The sequence below is a fragment of the Salvelinus sp. IW2-2015 genome, linkage group LG13 (genome assembly GCF_002910315.2).
Source record: "Salvelinus sp. IW2-2015 linkage group LG13, ASM291031v2, whole genome shotgun sequence".
NCBI lineage: Eukaryota > Metazoa > Chordata > Actinopteri > Salmoniformes > Salmonidae > Salvelinus > Salvelinus sp. IW2-2015.
In genome coordinates this window covers 42,496,380-42,515,730 of record NC_036853.1, presented here as the reverse complement: position 1 = coordinate 42,515,730, position 19,351 = coordinate 42,496,380, and the positions used below count along the sequence as shown (strand labels likewise).

At 42.5% G+C, this 19,351-nt stretch overlaps 1 protein-coding gene across 5 annotated transcripts in view; it reads right to left on the bottom strand.

Annotated features, from left to right (window-relative positions):
• Positions 1-16,432: 16,432 nt before the first annotated feature.
• dnaja1 (DnaJ heat shock protein family (Hsp40) member A1) overlaps positions 16,433-19,351 on the bottom strand; it is a 29,572-nt gene continuing 26,653 nt past the window's right edge. For all 5 annotated transcript variants that reach the window (XM_023998328.2, XM_023998329.2, XM_023998327.2 and 2 more), the window contains one exon: positions 16,433-17,606. In XM_023998328.2, the coding sequence (XP_023854096.1) occupies positions 17,379-17,606 (228 nt within the window). In that variant the 3' untranslated portion in view covers positions 16,433-17,378. The remainder of the gene's footprint in view (positions 17,607-19,351) is intronic.

The following is a 19,351-nucleotide window of genomic DNA, read 5'->3' as shown; positions in this document are numbered from 1 at the left end:
CTTGACTGCAACAGTTCTTTTGAACTTTTGTTGTTCTGATCCCCAACACCATGGCTCGTCCATCCTCAGCAGCTTGTGCATAGGAGCCGATAGTGTCGACAGATTCGGTAGGAAATTCATATAGTAGTTTATTAGGCCCAGATATGATTTCAGTTCTGTGACTGTAGTAGGCATTGGTGCATCCTGCACCGCCGTTACTTTCTCTGGTACTGGATGCTGTCCAGTAGCATCCACTCTGTGTCCTAAAAATGTCACTTCCTTCTCCATGAAGCTGCACGTACTCCATTTCAAGCGTAGCCCAGCCTCCTCCAGTCACTGTAACACTCTGTCCAGTGTTCAGATGTGGTCCTGATCATTTCTTCCTGTCAGGAGAATATCATTGAGATACACTGGGTAATCGCCTGTAGAATCTCCTCCATAGTGCACTGGAAGATAGCGGGACTGGAGCTGATGCAGAAGGGTAACCTGGCATAGGTGAACAGTCTCTTGTGCGTGTTCACTGTGACATATTTCTTTGAATCTTCATCTAGCACAATCTGCTGGTAAGCATGACTCATGTCTAGTTTGCTGAATTTTTCTAGCTCTAGCTAAGGACGTGAACATGTCCTCCATTTTAGGAATGGGGTTCTGTTCTAGTGATGACACTCTGTTTACAGTTACTTTATAGTCACCACACAATCTCACTGTACCGTCTGGTTTTAACACTGGGACTAACGGTGCTGCCCAGTCTGGTTCCATGATTTTGTTGTCCTGGCAATGAGCTAACTCAGCCTCTATCTTAGTTTTCATTGCAATTGGTACTGACTAGAGGTCGACCAATTATGATTTTTTCAACGCCGATACCGATACCAATTATTGAAGGACCAAAAAAGCCGATAACGATTAATCGGACGATTTTTATATATATATTCTTAATAATGACAATTACAACAATACTGAATGAACACTTATTTTAACTTAATATAATACATAAATAAAATCAATTTGGCCTCAAATAAATAATGAAACATGTTCAATTTGGTTTAAATAATGCAAAAASAAAGTGTTGGTGTCACGCCCTGACCTTAGAGAGCCGTTTTATTTCTCTATTTGGTTAGGTCAGGGTGTGATTAGGGTGGGCATTCTATGTTTCCTATTTCTTTGTTTTTGGCCGAGTGTGGTTCTCAATCAGAGGCAGCTGTCTATCGTTGTCTCTGATTGGGAATCATACTTAGGTAGCCTTTTTTCCCACCTGTTTTGTGGGTAGTTATTTTCTGTTTAGTCTCTGTTACCTGACAGAACTGTTCGCTTTCGTTTTGTTACTTTGTTCGAGTGGTTTTTGATAATAAATAAAATCATGAACACTTTTCACGCTGCGCTTTGGTCCACTCCTTCCGACGACAGGCGTTAGTTGTAGAAGAAAGTAAAAGTGCAATATGTGTCATGTAAGAAAGCTAACGTTTAAGTTCCTTGCTCAGAACATGAGAACATATGAAAGCTGGTGGTTCCTTTTAACATGAGTCTTCAATATTCCCAGGTAAGACATTTTTGGTTGTAGTTATTATAGGACTATTTCTCTCTTTACGATTTGTATTTCATATACCTTTGACTATTGGATGTTCTTATAGGCACTTTAGTATTGCCAGTATAACAGTATAGCTTCCGTCCCTCTCCTGGCTTCTACCTGGGCTCGAACCAGGAACACATCGACAACAGCCACCCTTGAAGCAGCGTTACCCATGCAGAGCAAGGGGAACAACTACTCCAAGTCTCAGAGCGAGTGACGTTTGAAACGCTATTAGCACGCACCCCACTAACTAGCTAGCCATTTCACATCGGTTACACCAGCCTAATCTCGGGAGTTGATAGGCTTGAAGTCATAAACAGCGCAATGCTTGAAGCATTGCGAAGAGCTGCTGGCAAAACGCATGAAAGTGCTGTTTGAATGAATGCTTACGAGCATGCTGGTGCCTACCATCGCTCTATCAAATCATAGACTTAATTATAACATAATAACACACAGAAATACGAGCCTTAGGTCATTAATATGGTAGAATCCGCAAACTATCATCTCAAAAACAAAACGTTTATTCTTTCAGTGAAATACAGAACCATTCCGTATTTTATCTAACGGGTGGCATACATAAGTCTAAATATTCCTGTTACATTGCACAACCTTCAATGATATTATGTTATAATTATGTAAAATTCTGGCAAATTAGTTCGCAACGAGCCAGGCGGCCCAAACTGTTGCATATACCCTGACTCTGCGTGCAATGAACGCAAGAGAAGTGACACAATTTCACCTGGTTAATATTGCCCGCTAACCTGGATTTCTTTTAGCTAAATATGCAGGTTTAAAAATATATACTTGTGTATTGATTTTAAGAAAGGCATTGATGTTTATGGTTAGGTACACGTTGGAGCAACGACAGTCCTTTTTCGCGAATGCGCACCACATCGATTATATGCAACGCAGGACACGCTAGATAAACTAGTAATATCATCAACCATGTGTAGTTAACTATTGATTCATGATTGTTTTTTTATAAGATAAGTTTAATGCTAGCTAGCAACTTACCTTGGCTTCTTACTGCATTCTCGTAACAGGCAGGCTCCTCGTGGAGTGCAATGTAAGGCAGGTGGTTAGAGCGCTGGACTAGTTAACCGTAAGGTAGCAAGATTGAATCCCCGAGCTGACAAGGTAAAAATTTGTCGTTCTGCCCCTGAACAAGGCAGTTAACCCACCGTTCCTAGGCCGTCATTGAAAATAAGAATGTGTTCTTAACTGACTTGCCTAGTTAAATAAAGGTGTAAAAAACCTTGTACACCGGCCAAATCGGTGTACAAAAATACCGATTTCCGATTGTTATGAAAACTTGAAATTGGCCCTAATTAATCGGCCATTCCGATTAATCGGTCGACCCTTAGTACTGACCTCTGAAGAAACGGGGTGTGGCATCACTTGATACATATATCTTTGCTGTGAATCCTTTCAACGTACCCAACTCATCCTTGAACACTTCCTCATGTTTCTTTAACAGTTACTGTAGAGGTCGCTCAGGCAGTTCAAATCCTTCATGTTCTTGTTGGCTGCTTCAATGGCCTGCGCTTTACTTAGCGCTGTGTCAAATGTCAAAAACTCCTCAGATAAAAGGCTCCGCTGTATCTTATCATCATCTACCCCACATACTAATCTGTCACGTAGCATCACTGTGAGGGAGTTACAGTCCTGTGCTAGCTTCCTTAGCTCCACCACATATTCAATAACACTTTCCTCTGGTTTCCTATGTCTTGAGTTGAATTTTCACCTTTGTACTATTTCACTCGGTTTAGGATTGAAATGTGTTTTCAGTAGACTCACCAAGTCCTCCAATCATTTCTCTCTTGGCTTTGCCGGGCTCAGTAAGTTCCTCATCAAGATTTAGGTTTGCGCGCCCACACAGCTCAGTAGAATGGCCCTTTTCTGTGCCGCGTCGGCGATCTCATTTGCAACAATTTTTTGGAGAATTTCGCAATATTCTTCCCACAACTGTGTCTTGTTGTCAGATGGTGCCACCGATCCTACTGTGCCTGCCATCCTGTCCGTCGTCTAGTCACTGCTGCCAAAGAGAGGGCGAAGTATTTGCTAGCTTCCCCACATCGATAGCTCTCACTTACTTAGCTTAGCCTTTCCTAGCTAACTAGCGTGCTAATATTCACTCACGGTAGTTTCTCCACTCATAACTCAGAAAACTCTGTCGTCTCACCGAAAACTTCTTCTGATTTTTCCTCGTCGCCAAATGTAGTATCTTGAATAGACCAACGGTGTAATCTTTACTTGTCATTTATTAGGAACTGATTTACCACCACTATCTATCATGGAAACCAATACTCAACTATCTCTATTGTTCACAGAACGGTTACCAATCTAGGACTGGTGATAGCGCCACCTATTGGTTTGATGGGCCAGCATCATTTATCACTCTATAACAACGTTAACTTTAGCTAAGTTAGCCAAGTTCTTCTTTGCAAATTGATGAGATAGCGGTAGCTATTTAAAACTTCTAGAATATTGTAATAGCTAGATAATGTGTGTTTAATTTGTTTTCTTGCTGTATTTAAAAATCCGGTAGCCAACTGTCTGTGGCGCAACAAAATGTTCATAGTTACAGAAGTATCCATTCGTCTCAAGACAAGTGTTTAGCTGTCCTAAAGTTAAGTACATTTCCAAGAAGAAATCCTAAAACATTATTTCCAAGAATCTGCTTTCTTCTTACCTTTTTTCTTAGGAAGAAACATAGGGAAAAAATGAAGAACATTTCCAATAACTTTGAGGAATAGCAACTTTGCTTAACTTTCTTCATAAGTCTATAGTTAAGAATAAATTTCTTCTTAAGAATGTTTTGTGAATCCAGCCCCTTACTGTGAGCTGGCCAGGAGGAGACACATCATCCATGAACAATTGAGGGACACGGCAACTGAATTTCAGTAAGTACATTTAAATGAATTTGTATAAAAATATAAGTAAATAATACAACTAAACATAAAAAGGTACCACTAGTCTTAAGTCAAGTAATAGCACAAGGTATTATTGAGCATGAATGTTACGCAGAGTGAAACAGGGGAACCCACGAGCAGACTCAGACTGGGATAAAGTAACCAAGGTATTTATTGAAACACAAGGGGGAGATGGAGTGCAGGTCAGGGGAAGCTCGGGCATGTTGCTGGAAACCAGGTGTGGAGGCTAAAGCTGGAGGGAGAGGGGTTGAGACAGGGTAAGCAGGTCCGGAGGGGAATCCAAGGGAGTAGTAGAGTGGGGAATCCAGGACAGAGCAGCAGGATGACGAGACGTGGGACTGGAGACAGGGACCAGAGTCAGAACGGGCAGAACTGTAGCGGAGATGAAAACAGTGTCAGGCAAGGAAAACAGGCACAACAGCATAACAGGATCTGAATAGTAACAAACGGCTAGAAACGTAGACTGACTGAGCAGAGATTACGATCTGGCAGTGTGGAAGTGGCAGGGCTGAGTATTTGTAGAGGTCTTGACTATGGAACAGGTTGCAGCTGGTGGGGATCTGCTCTGACTCCAGCACACCTGTCTCCACCCGCACAACCACGCACACACACAGAGGGAGAGAGTACTGGGGGAGTGGCGGCAGGTCAAGATGACACAGGATGAGCAGTAGAGGGGGTTGCAGGAGCAGATGTGACAACGAAATGTTATTTTATACGTATGTGGAAAGACTATACAGTCTATAGCATCTATGAATATATAATAAACTATTGAGACTATAGATGCTGAGGGACTATGGATGCTGAAGGGACTATGGACTCTATAGAGACTAGATACTATGGAGGCTCTAGTCTTATAGGGAAGATTAGAACGAGGGCAAGTAATGGTACCATGGGAAAGCCCCGCTGACAGCTGTCTGTAGGCATTTATTTGAAGTGTCTATGTGGTCTGCAGCCACTACTAATAGCACGAGGTGTTATTGAGCATGTGGTGTTATTTTATATGTATAGGAAGATGCATATGGTGTATAGGAAGTAATGACAAGAGAATTATTGAAGATGCACACGGAGTAATAAGGGAGATTAGTGACTGTGTTTGGGAATAGTACTTAGTTAATGTGGATGTGAGTTGTGTGAATGTGGAAAGGACTTGTTAAGCTGATTGAAATTTGGATAATAAATGGCTTCAAATTTGGATATTAAGCTGATTGAAATTTGGATAATAAGTGGTAAGCTGAGTTCAGCAAAGAATTGAAATTTGGGATAATAAGAGCATAGAAATTGGGATCATAATCTGATTGAAATGGGATAATAAGAGGCTTGAAATTTATATAATAAGAGATATTATTACTATTAAGTAGTGAATGAATGAGAGCTGTCCGGGGACTAGCTCCGGTGTGAAAGAGGTGCGTGTCTGAATGAATACCCCAACCAGTTTTGTGAGCTGAGTTTATCAATATACACTGCATTCGGAAAGTATTCAGAACCCTTCCCTATTTCCACATTTTGTTACGTTACAGCCTTATTCTAAAATTGATCAACTACATTTTTTTTCTCGTCAATCTATACACAATACCCCATAATGATGAAGCGAAAACAGGTTTTTAGACATTTTTGCAAATGTAATAAAAATTAAAAAACGGATATCTTATTTACATAAGTATTCAGACCCTTTGCTATGAGACTCGAAATTGAGCTCAGGTTCATCCTGTTTCCATTGATCATCCTTGAGATCTTTCTACAACTTGATTGGAGTCCACCTGTAGAAAATTAAAATGATTTGACATGATTTGGAAAGGCACACACTTGTCTATATAAGTGCATGTCAGAGCAAAAACCAAGCCATGAGGTCGAAGGAATTGTTCGTAGAGGTCCGAGACAGGATTGTGTCAAGGTACAGATCTGGGGAAGGGTACCAAAAAAATTCTGCAGCATTGAAGGTCCCCAAGAACACAGTGGACACACATCACTCTTAAATGGAAGAAGTTTGGAACCACCAATACTTTTCTTAGAGCTGGTCGCCCGGCCAAACTGAGCAATCGGAGGAAAAGGGCCTTGGTCAGGGAGATGACCAAGAACCCGATAGTCACTCTAACAGAGCCCCAGAGTTCCTCTGTGGAGATGGGAGAACCTTCCAGAAGGACAACCATCTCTGTAGCACTCCACCGATCAGGCCTTTAGTGTAGAGTGGCCAGACGGAAGCCACTCCTCAGTAGAATGCACATGATAGCCCACTTGGAGTTCCCCAAAAAACAAGATTATCTGGTGAATGCCAAGTATCACGTCTGGAGGAAACCTGGTACCATCCCTACGATGAAGCATGGTGGTGGCATCATGATGTGGGGATGTTTTTCAGCGGCAGGGACTGGGAAACTTGTCAGGATCGAGGGAAAGATGAACGGAGCTTACAGAGAGGATGATGGTAACCTGCTCCAGAGCACTCAGACCTCAGACTGGGGCGAAGGTTCACCCTCCAACAGGACAATGACCCTAAGCACACAGCCAAGACAATGCAGGAGTTGTTTCGGGACAAGTCTCTGAATATCCTTGAGTGGCTCAGCCGGAGCCCGGACTTGAATGCCGATTGAACATCTCTAGAGAGATCTAAAAATAGCTGTGCAGCGACGCTCCCCATATAACTTGACAGAGCTTGAGAGGATCTGCAGAGAGGAATGGGAGAAACTCCCCAAATACAGTTATGCCAAGCTTGTAGCGTCATACCTAAGAAGACTTGAGGCTGTAATTGCTTGAACAAAGTACAGAGTAAAGGGTCTGAATACTTATGTAAATGTGATATTTCTGGTTTTATTTGAAATACATTTGCAAAAAACTTAAATCTGTTTTTGGTTTGTCATTATGGGGTATTGTGTGGAGATGGATGAGGGAAAAAAAAATACTTAATCCATTTTAGAATTAGGCTGGGGTCTGAATACTTTCCGAATGCACTGTATTTGTGGAGGAATGTAACTGTTTTTCTGGGTGATTTGTGATGTTTTATGCTTGCCATGACTGTGTTTTTGTACTTTAACGTGTGTATTTATAGTATATATACATATACAGTGGGGCAAAAAAGTATTTAGTCAGCCACCAATTGTGCAAGTTCTCCCACTTAAAAATATGAGAGAGGCCTGTAATTTTCATCATAGGCACACTTCAACTATGACAGACAAAATGAGAAAAAGAAATCCAGAAAATCACATTGTAGGATTTTTTATGAATTTATTTGCAAATTATGGTGGAAAATAAGTATTTGGTCACCTACAAAACAAGCAAGATTTCTGGCTCTCACAGACCTGTAACTTCTTTAAGAGGCTCCTCTGTCCTCCACTCGTTACCTGTATTAATGGCACCTCCTTGAACTTGTTATCAGTATAAAAGACACCTGTCCACAACCTCAAACAGTCACACTCCAAACTCCACTATGGCCAAGACCAAAGAGCTGTCAAAGGACACCAGAAACAAAATTGTAGACTGCACCAGGCTGGGAAGACTGAATCTGCAATAGGTAAGCAGCTTGGTTTGAAGAAATCACTGTGGGAGCAATTATTAGGAAATGGAAGACATACAAGACAAGACCACTGATAATCTCCCTCGATCTGGGGCTCCACGCAAGATCTCACCCCGTGGGGCCAAAATGATCAAAAGAACGGTGAGCAAAAATCCCAGAACCACGCGGGGGGACCTAGTGAATGACCCGCAGAGAGCTGGGACCAAAGTAACAAAGCCTACCATCAGTAACACACTACGGAGTGCCAGACGTGTCCCCCTGCTTAAGCCAGTACATGTCCAGGCCCGTCTGAAGTTTGCTAGAGAGCATTTGGATGAGGCTATGGAACCTTGACCTGTTCACCGGACGTGCTACCTGTCCCAGACCTGCTGTTTTGAACCCTCTAGAGACAAGAAGGAGCGGTAGAGATGCTATGAAAAGCCAACTGACATTTACTCCTGAGGTGCTGACCTGTTTCACCCTCAACAACCACTGTGATTATTATTATTTGACCCTGCTGGTCATCTATAAACATTTGAACATGTTCTGTTATAATCTCCACCCGGCACAGCCAGAAGAGGACTGGCCACCCCTCATAACCTGGTTCCTCTCTAGGTTTCTTCCTAGGTTCTGGCCTTTCTAGAGTTTTTCCTAGCCACCGTGCTTCTACACCTGCATTGCTTGCTGTTTGGGGTTTTAGGCTGGGTTTCTGTACAGCACTTTGTGACCAGCTGATGTAATAAGGGCTTTATAAATACATTTGATTGATTGATTGACTCTACTTCACAGGACAGGGGTCAGCTCTTCATCATCCAGTGTCTGCTGAAGCATTATGGCACTAAGAACCTTTCTGATTGTACTTATCTGTCTTTCCCAAATACCACCATGGTGCGATCCAGTGGGAGGGTTAAATATCCATGTGATACCTTTTTTGAGAGGGGTGTCCTGTACCTGAGCATCATCCAGGCCCTGAATGGCCTCCTTAAGCTAATGCTCTGCTCTGACAAGGTTGGTACCATTATCCGAGCAGGTATAACCTTCACTTGTCCTCTCCTACAAACCTTCTTATAGCATCTATGAGTCAGTGTCCAATGAATATGCCACTTCTATATGTACAGCTCTTATGTTAAGGCATGTAAAGATGACTCCATACCGCTTGACACTCCACACTTTATTTCAAATGGGCCAAAGTAGTTGACGCCCACATTGGTGAAAGGTGGTTCATCTGGAATCAGTCTTTCCTGGGGCAGGTCTGCCATGTGCTGTTCACCTCTGCTGGAGATTACCTTTCTGATAGCACTAGGAACCCATTATCTTTGTCTGAGGTGAGAGTGTGTGTGATTTCATCCACTATGTCCAACATCCTCATGAACATTTATTTTTACCACCATTTTTTGATATCCAATTGGTAATGAGAGTCTTGTCCCATCGCTCCAACTCCTGTACGGACTCGGGAGAGGCGAAGGTCGAGAGCCATGCGTCCTCCGAAACACGACCCTGCCAAGCCGCACTGCTTCTTGACACAACGCCCACTTAACCCGGAAGCCAGCCACACCAATGTGTCAGAGGAAACACCATACAACTGGCGACCGTATCAGCATGCATGCCCCCGGCCCGCCACAGGAGTTGCTAGAGCATGATGGGACAAGGACATCCCGGCCGGCCAAACCCTCCCCTAACCCGGACGACACTGGGCCAATTGTGCGTCGCCTCATGGGTCTCCGGTCGCGGCCAGCTGCGACACATCCGGGGATCGAACCTGGATCTGTAGAGATGCCTCGAGTACTGCCGTGCCTTAGACCGCTGCGTCACTCAGGAGGCCCCCTCATTAACATTTCTGATAATAAGCTGTGTCACATGATGGATCTTGGGCAGGATCGCCGGGTGCTTACAGTGTGTTGGAATAGCTGACCTACTCAATCTGCCACCTACTCTCATAACACCATCTTGGAACACTGGAGACAAAGATGGCTGTTTCTTTTTACCATTATTCAGAGCTACCATTTCATCTGAAAACATTCTCTGACAAACTATTTGCATTTCTGCATCCATCAGCTCTTCCACAGAGTGACCTTTTGATCAGTGTTCTTTTGTAGCTATTCAACTCCTTCTCCATCAGATTAGTGTTTTCCTCGTCCTTTTTCCCCACCTTAGATTCTTTATTTTCTCACACACTTGCTTTAGTGCACTTTTAACCTTTAGGATCCATGCAACCTCTCTGCTGAGTTGGTGCCACTCTGAGTAGTGAGAAATGAGCTTGCTGACAGCATCGACATTCTGTTCCACAAATACAACATTCACCAACATCTCTCTTCACCTCCGGATCATCAACGACTAGAGTTTGATCTGGCATGTGTGGCCATTCCGACTCKAGCTGCATTAGGAAATCTGGTCCTGAAAATGCATCTCCTTGAAATGGCAGGCTACATTGACACTGACAAATTGAGAATCAGAGATCGATAAACACGACCTTGTCTTGAATCCATCAATAGCCTAGGCCTAGGTGTCTGGAGACATATTGTAGGCTACAATATGAGGAGGAAATTATAGTCCCAAAAATGCTTTCCAGTTCCACTGACTCACCCACATTTGGAAGTTTATGAAATATTTTGGTAGCCTACAGCATAGAGACTAAATAAATGTTAAGTGCAACGCTTGAGAGATGAGAGTTCAGGCTCATGTCTATTGGAGCAGAGGGAGAGAGAGATCATAGAAAGTGAATCTCATTCTAGTTATGTGAGATACTGGCGCACTTCTCACGCAGCCACCGGCCACGCATTGGTCTCAAACATATACTATGCCCACATACTCAAACTTAGCTGTGGGGCTTACAAGTCTGAATTTCTTATAGTCTAATTTTCAAGACATCAATGTACAGCAACATTTTTAGTCATCACTGCAGAAACCCCCGCCATGCATATGCACACATAGCTGTGGAGCTTACAAGACTCGAATTTCATATACTTTAAGACATCAATGTAGCAGTAGAACAAACATATCACAATAATTTGATTTGATTTCAGAATATACTTCAAATAAAATCAATCAATGTAGGCTACAGCAGAACACATATTATAACATATAGTCCTCCTGCCTATGTGATAATATGAAGCGCATATTCAGATTAACGTCACAGTACAGAACAAGTTTGTAAAGGAAGATGTTCCTACCTTAGTTTTCCAAAACCTCCCAGAACACAGCCATTTTCTTGTGCGTCTTCTCCATATTTCTTGTTTTGCTCCTGGTGTCTGTGACACATCTGTGTCCTTTAGCAATCCATGACCTCACAGAGGACTGGGTTGAATTGGGTCAGGGGTGGGTCAATTAGCTTCAGAAAGTGTAGCCCTGATATGGTGGAGGTATGCAGAGAGGCGCAGGTTGAGGTGCAAATCAGATTCATTTGAGAAAATCCCTGCTCGCATTCTGCACTGGAGATGGGGATGGTGCTGACCATAATTTAACAGCTGTTTAAGTGCATCTGGAATGTCTCCTTYATCATTAGTGTCCCTGTAGACCCGTATAAGTATGACCATACGTGGACTGTCAATGCCAAACCGCTGGTAGAGAGATGCTATCTGTTTCTCCATACTGCGTCCTCCGGCCAGTATTGCAGGCAAAGCACCTTCAGCTTCTCTATGAACTGGCTGTATCCTGTATTGTCCACTGCACGTCCTCCTTAAGAGAACACTCTAGCCTCCATGTTCCTCGCCAAGCTCTTGAAAAATTCCCTCTAATTAAGAACTCTGTCGCTTGGTCTTCCACCATTCAGTTTGACGCCTTGGAAAGAGTTCTCCTGAATCCCTCTCTAGCTGAGTTGTGTCCGTCGGCCTGGCTGCTCTGCCATTGCACTGAATTCCCTCGCTTCCCTGGTGACTGCCCTGTGTGCAGTAATAATTGTTCAGTCTCTTTTGGAGCTCGAGTGACAATTCAGATAGTTCTTGAAGTGCATTACACATAAGGCCTAGCGAAATTCTTTGGTTTTCTTTCACCAGAATATGTAGGCAGTTTGAATATTTCTCAGCTGCAGACATTTGTAAATTTACATGTCAAGAATGCACACTTGATATCAGGGATCATCAACAAGATTCAGCCGCGGGCCGATATTTCTGGAGCGGATGGTCGGGGGGCCGGAATATAATTACTAATAATTTTGAGACTGCAAATTGACAGCAAAAAAATCCAAACAAAGAATTTCAAACCTTGCTTACATTTGTATACGATCACGGCTCTCTATTATGCATGGGAATACTTGGGAACAGATTTCTTAAATCAAAATAAATTGTGTTTTATTTTGCAACCTTGCTTAAAACTTCTCACGAGTCACCATCCCGGATCCGGGAGCACCCTCATCAGTAAAAAAGCTGACTAGCATAGCGCCACAAGTAAATACTAGCATCTAAATATCATGAAATCACAAGTCCAAGACACCAGATGAAAGACACACATCTTGTGAATCCAGCCATCATTTCCAATTTTTTAAATGTTTTACAGCGAAAACACAATATGTATTTCTATTAGCTAACCACGATAGCAAAAGACTCAACCGCATATTTTCACCATTTTTTTACCGCATAGGTAGCTATCACAAATTCGACCAAATAAAGATAGTCACTAACCAAGAAACAACTTCATCAGATGACAGTCTTATAACATATTTATTGTATAGCATATGTTTTGTTCGAAAAATGTGCATATTTCAGGTATAAATCATAGTTTTACATTGCAGCCACCATCACAAATCTCACCAAAGCAGCTAGAATAACTACAGAGACCAACGTGAAATACCTAAATACTCATCATAAAACATTTATGAAAAATACATGGTGTACAGCAAATGAAAGACAAACATCTTGTGAATCCAGCCAATATTTCAGATTTTTTAAGTGTTTTACAGCGAAAACACAATATAGCATTATATTAGCTTACTACAATAGCCTACCACACAACTGCATTCATTCAACGCAACGTTAGCGATAGCGAATAAACCAGCAAAAGATACATTTTTTCACTAACCTTCACAATCTTCATCAGATGACAGTCCTATAACATATTACACAATACATATATGGTTTGTTCAAAAATGTGCATATTTAGCGGCACAAATCGTGGTTTTACAATGTGAATACGTAGTCAAAATGCAGAAATATTGTCCGGAGAAATCTTGGAGGCACCTAATCTAATCAAATAACTAATCATAAACTGTACTAAAAAATACATGTTGGACAGCAAATGAAAGATACACTAGTTCTTAATGCAACCGCTGTGTTAGATTTTTAAAAATAACTTTAGTACGACATACAGCTTACGTTATAGCGAGACAGCGCCCAAAATCAGGGCGGAAAATACGTCTAAACATTTGACAGAAATACGAAATAACATCATAAATGGTTCCTACTATTTGATGAGCTTCCATCAGAATCTTGTACAAGGTGTCCTTTGTCCAGAATAATCGTTGTTCGGTTGTAGAATGTCCTCTTCATCTGTCGAATTAGCAAACAAAGCTAGCCATGTGGCGCAGGAGTGTCCAACTCACCATAACGCAAAACAAAGAAAAGGCCGAAAATCGCAATAAACTGATATAACTCGGTTTAAAATAACTACTTTGATGTTTTTAACACATATATCAAATAAAATCAGAGCCGGATATATCTAACGTCTATAACGAAAGCTTTTCAGAACGCAATCCAGAGGTCCTTCTCGCGCCAMGCTGAACAATGAAAAGACTGGTCACGTCATTCCAAGAGGTCTTATTCGGCCTCAGATAAAGCTATACACCCCATTCCACCTCTCACTGCCTATTGACATCTAGTGGAAGGATGCAGTGCATGTAGACCCATAGATTTCATGCAAATTAATAGGATGGCCCTGGAACAGAGCCCCCCGATTTCAGATTTTTCAGTTCCTGACAGGAAGTTTGCTGCAAAATGAGTTCTGTTTTACTCACAGATATAATTCAAACGGTTTTAGAAACTAGAGAGTGTTTTCTATCCAATAGTAATAATAATATGCATATTGTACAAGCAAGAATTGAGTACGAGGCAGTTTAATTTGGGAACGATTTTTTACAAAGTGAAAACAGCGCCCCCATATTGACAAAAGGTTAATATCTATTCTGTCCTGTATTTATAAGTGTACAAGGACACTTATAAAACAGACAGATGTGGTAAGACTGCAATATATGTAAACTAATGAGTAGAGAGATACAAATACCTTAAAGTTGTGCTATCAGTGCTCACTACTACTCACCCCTGTTCAATTCCGTATATTTGGGCATCAGTAACTTTACATTTACATTTACATTTAAGTCATTTAGCTGACGCTCTTATCCAGAGCGACTTACAATTTGGAAAGTTCATACATATTCATCCTGGTCCCCCCGTGGGGAATGAACCCACAACCCTGGCGTTGCAAGCGCCATGCTCTACCAACTGAGCCACACGGGACCACACGGGACTACTTTAATTTGTACTTTGACATAGCCTGCAAATAAGCATTTCATTGCATAGTTTACACCCCACTGTAGCCTGTGTATACAATGAATAAATGTTCCTATAATGGCTCTAAGGCCTTTGGAAATTAAGTTGTTACACGCACCAGTGCTTCAACTACACCAAAAAGCTCACCAGTAACACCTGAGAAACATCCTTGCATTTAATTATAAATATGACCATAGAGAAACATGGGGAATTATTGGATCAGTTGTATTAGGAACAGACAAGACTTAATACTGAATAATTATTTTCTCTTCCATATTCACGATGTTGTTCTTCCAGTACCAACAGTCGTCATAGATAGTTAGGCCTAGATTAAATCTGGACCGTGCAAGATCCGCATTATAATGCGATTGACATGTAAAGGTCATGCCCGACTGATGACACAGTGCATTTGGAAAGTATTCAGACTCTTCACCTTTTTCCACAGTTACAGCCTTATTCTAAAATGGATTAAATACATTTCTCAATCTACACACAACATCCCATAATGACAAAGCAAAAAACAGTTTTCAGAAATGTTTGCAAATGTATTGAAAACCAAAAATACCTTAAAGTATTCAGACCCTTTGCTATGAAACTCGAAATTGAGCTCAGGTGCCTCGTTTCCATTGATCATCCTTGAGATGTTTCTACAATTTGGAGTCCACCTGTGGTAAATTCAATTGATTGGACCTGATTTGGAAAGGCACACACGTCTATGTAAAAGGTCCCAGGACAGTGCATGTCAGAACAAAAACCAAGCCATGAGGTCAAATTAATTATTTGTAGAGCTACGAGACAGGATTGTGTCAAGGCACAGATCTGGGGAAGGGTACCAAAAGTGTCTGCAGCATTGAATATCCCGAAGAACACAGTGGCCTCCATTCTAAAATGGAAGAAGTTTGGAACCACCAAGACTCTTCCTAGAGCTGGCCGCCCGGCCAAACTGAGCAATCGGGGGAGATGGGCCTTGGTCAGGGAGGTGATCAAGAACCCGATGGTCACTGACAGAGCTCCAGAGTTCGAGAAGGACAACCATCTCTGCAGCACTCCACCAATCAGGCCTTTATGGTAAGACGGAAGCCACTCAGTAAAAGGCACACGCCAGCCTGTAAGGAGTTTGCCAAAAGGCACCTAAAGGACTGACCATGAGAAACAAGGTTCTCTGGTCTGATGAAACCAAGATTGAACTCTTTGGCCTGAATGCCAAGCGTCACATCTGGAAGAAACCTGGCACCATCCCTACTGTGAAGCATGGTAGTAACAGCGTCATGTGGGGATGTTTTTCAGCGGCAGGGAGACTAGTCAGGAGAGGGAAAGATGAACGGAGCAAAGTACTGAGAGATCCTTGATGAAAACCTGCTGAAGAGTGCTCAGGACCTCAGACTGGGATGAAGGCTCACCTTCCAACAGGACGACCCTAAGCACACAGTCAAGACAATGCAGGAGTGACTTCGGGACAAGTCTCTGAATGTCCTTGAGTGGCCCAGCCAGAGCCCGGACTTGAACCCAACCTAACTTCTCTGGAGAGACCTGAAATTAACTGTGCAGAAACGCTCTCCATCCAACCAGACAGAGCTTGAGAGGATCTGCAATAAGGAATGGGAGAAACTCCCCAAACACAGGTGTGCCAAGCTTGTAGCGTCATACCCAAGAAAGCTCAAGGCTGTAATCACTGCCAAAGGTGTTTCAACAAGTAAAAGGGTCTGAATACTTATGTAAATGTGATAGTTCAAAATGTTTTGTCTAAACCTGTTTTTGCCTTGTCATTATGGGCTATTGTGTGTAGATTGATGAATTTAAAAAATCAATTTCAGAATAAGGCTGTAACGTAACAAAATGTGGAAAAAGTCAAGGGGTCTGAATACTTTCAAAATGCACTGTATGCAGCGTTTACTGTGAATTTGGTCTCCAAACGCAGGAACATTGCACCCTTTGGCTTCACAACAAGCACACCATTCACTGAGGTAAAAGGTATGAGACTTCAAGATCTTAATAATTTCAACTTGGCAGTAGAAGAATAGCCATTAAGTTTATTTTAATCCCAAGACAATTATGACAGTCACAGCACATAGATACCAGTAGCAGAACTTCTTGAGAAGTCTATGGAAAGTTTATTTACAGTTGGACTAATTCCCATGAAGAATGGAGGAATTAAACAGACCAACTCTTGATAGTAAAAATGGGGTAAATAACTTATTTTTTCATCATCAGTTGAACATAACGAAGTATACCATACTACAGCAAATAGGATTCAATTGAATCCTACAGATGAAGAACCACAAAAGGTCAATATGCATTTTATGAAATGTAGATAACATGCATCATTACTAAAAATGAATTAAACAAAAACGTTGGTATAATAATTGGCAAGTATCTTCTAACTATGCTGATGTGGTATACAAAACATTTAATTATTCTAAAATGGAACAATATGGAAATAGGCCTACATGGTTCTTTGCTGTGAGGATTCAATTAGGCAACATGAATTATAGCTTCCAACTATCTTCTCTCGTGACCTTTGGACACCACAAAATCACCAACGGTACTAACCGTGACATCAAAGCAGACAGAGGGTGCTCAAAACCTGCTAATTTACAAATCAAACACCATAAAAATCAAACTTTATATTAAAAAAATAAAATAAAATAAAGTCAGTGACAGCATCCATAGCGCTTCCAAAATCTCAGAATCTTCATTTCTGGTCATCTAAGGAACTTAACCAGAAATCCATTTCCTCCATTCAGGCACACGATCCAACTAAAAGACAGCCGAGTCACCTTGGAACGTAGATCCAGGTATCCAGCCCAAAGGACAGCTTCGGCACCACAGTTAGCATTGTAAGTTAAGAGAATAAAATGTAAGATGCGGTTTGTGCACGTTTCCAGAGGGGGCTGGACCATGGGTGTTTGGTTTTGGGGTTGGAGTGATGTGACGGGGTCTTATGAGGTCTGGCACTGGACCCCGCCAGCGGACGGGTAGTCATCCTCTTCCATGTAATGGTATTGGCTGCGTCTTACTCTGGCCGGGTCGCAGTCCTCCAGGTCGGCGTATATGTAAAGGTCGTCGTCCATGCTCTCGGGCTGCTCCGCCTCCCTCTTGGCAGGAAGGTAGTGCTCTAGCTCCTCCAGCTTGTGCTTGGGGAGGAAGTTGGCCTCGGGGAATACCACCTTTGGCAAAAAGAAAATGGGTTTCATTTCTATGTCGTAACTTTTTCTTTAAAAAATGTCAGGAAATTAAGAACCAACTGAAACAGTAAAGCAAACACATTATGAGTTACACAGTGCAGACTTTAGTGTCAATTACATAATCACTACAAAATGGCCACGGGTCATAAGGTTGGTATGGTTGACTAAGTCGCCAGTGGTTTAATAAAACAGCAGTAGTCTGCAGCAGTAGTTAGTCAATCAATGTAATACATTTTAACTGAGGGAATGAATGACACCATTTACTTTCTTAATATTTTTTTAGCTTACGGCAACCTGGTATTCCCAGATGGTCTCCCATCCCAGTACTAACCAGACCCTATTTTCTCCCCGAATTAGGTCCCTTGGCTTATCTCTGCAACTCCTCAACGGGCTTGGGAGAAGTGAAGGTCGAGTCACGCGTCCTCCGAAATATGTCCCACCTGGCCGCCTACTTATCACACTGTTTGCTTGACCCGAATGTCAGCCACACCAATGTGTCGGGGGAAACACTGTTCGACCGACGACCGACCGGAGTCAGCTTGCAGGTGCAAGGAGTCGCCAGGACACGATGAGCCAAGGCAAGCCCCACCGTCCAAACCCTCCCCCGGACGGCGCTGGGCCAATTGTGCGCCGTCCTGTGGGGGTCATGGCCGAATTAGGACACTATTTCCCAATATATACACACAGCACAAAAATATGAACGCAACAACGTCAAAGATTTTACTGAGTTACATTTCATAAGGAAATCAGTCCATAGAAATATAGATTTCACATGACTGTAAATACAGATACCTTAAAAAAATATATAATTAAGTAGGGGCGTGGATCAGAAAACCAGTCAGTATCTGGTGTGACCCCCACTTGCATCATGACATCTCCGCATACAGTTGATCAGGCTGTTGATTGTTGCCAGTGGAATGTAGTCCCACTCCTCTTCAATGGCTGTGTAAAGTTGCTGGATGTTGGCGGGAACTGGAACGCGCTGTTGTAAACGTTGATCCGGAGCATTCAAATATGCTCAATGTGTGACATGTCCTGTGAGTATGCAGGCCATGGAAGAACGGGCACTTCCAGGAATTGTGTACAAATTCTTGCAACATGTTTCAGCATGATAATGCATGGCCCCATGAGGTGATGGCGGCAGATGAATGGCAGGACAATGGGCCTCAGGATCTCGTCACAGTATGCATTCAAATTGTGAGCGATAAAATGCAATTGTGTTCGTTGTACGTAGCTTATGACCTCCCATCCCATACCATAACCATGGGGCACTATGTTCACAACGTTGACATCAGCAAACCGCTTGCCCACACAACACATACACACTGTCTGCCATCTGCCCGGTACAGTTGAAACCGGGATTCATCTGTGAAGAGCACATATCTCCAGCGTGCCAGTGGTGATTGAAGGTGAACATTTGCCCACTGAAGTCAGTTACGACGTCGAACTGCAGTCATGTCAAGACCCCGGTGAGAACGACGATCCTGCAGATGAGCTTCCCCGAGATGGTTTCTGACAGTGTGTGCAGAAATTCTTCAGTTGTGCAAACCCAGTTTCATCAGCTGTCCGGGTGGCTGGTATCAGACGATCCCGCATGTGAAGAAGCCAGATGAGGTGGTCCTGGGCTGGTGTGGTTACACCTGGTCTGCGGTTGTAGTACTGCCGACTCTACGACGACATTGGGAGGTGGCTTATGGTAGAGAAAATAACTTTCAATTCTCTGGCAA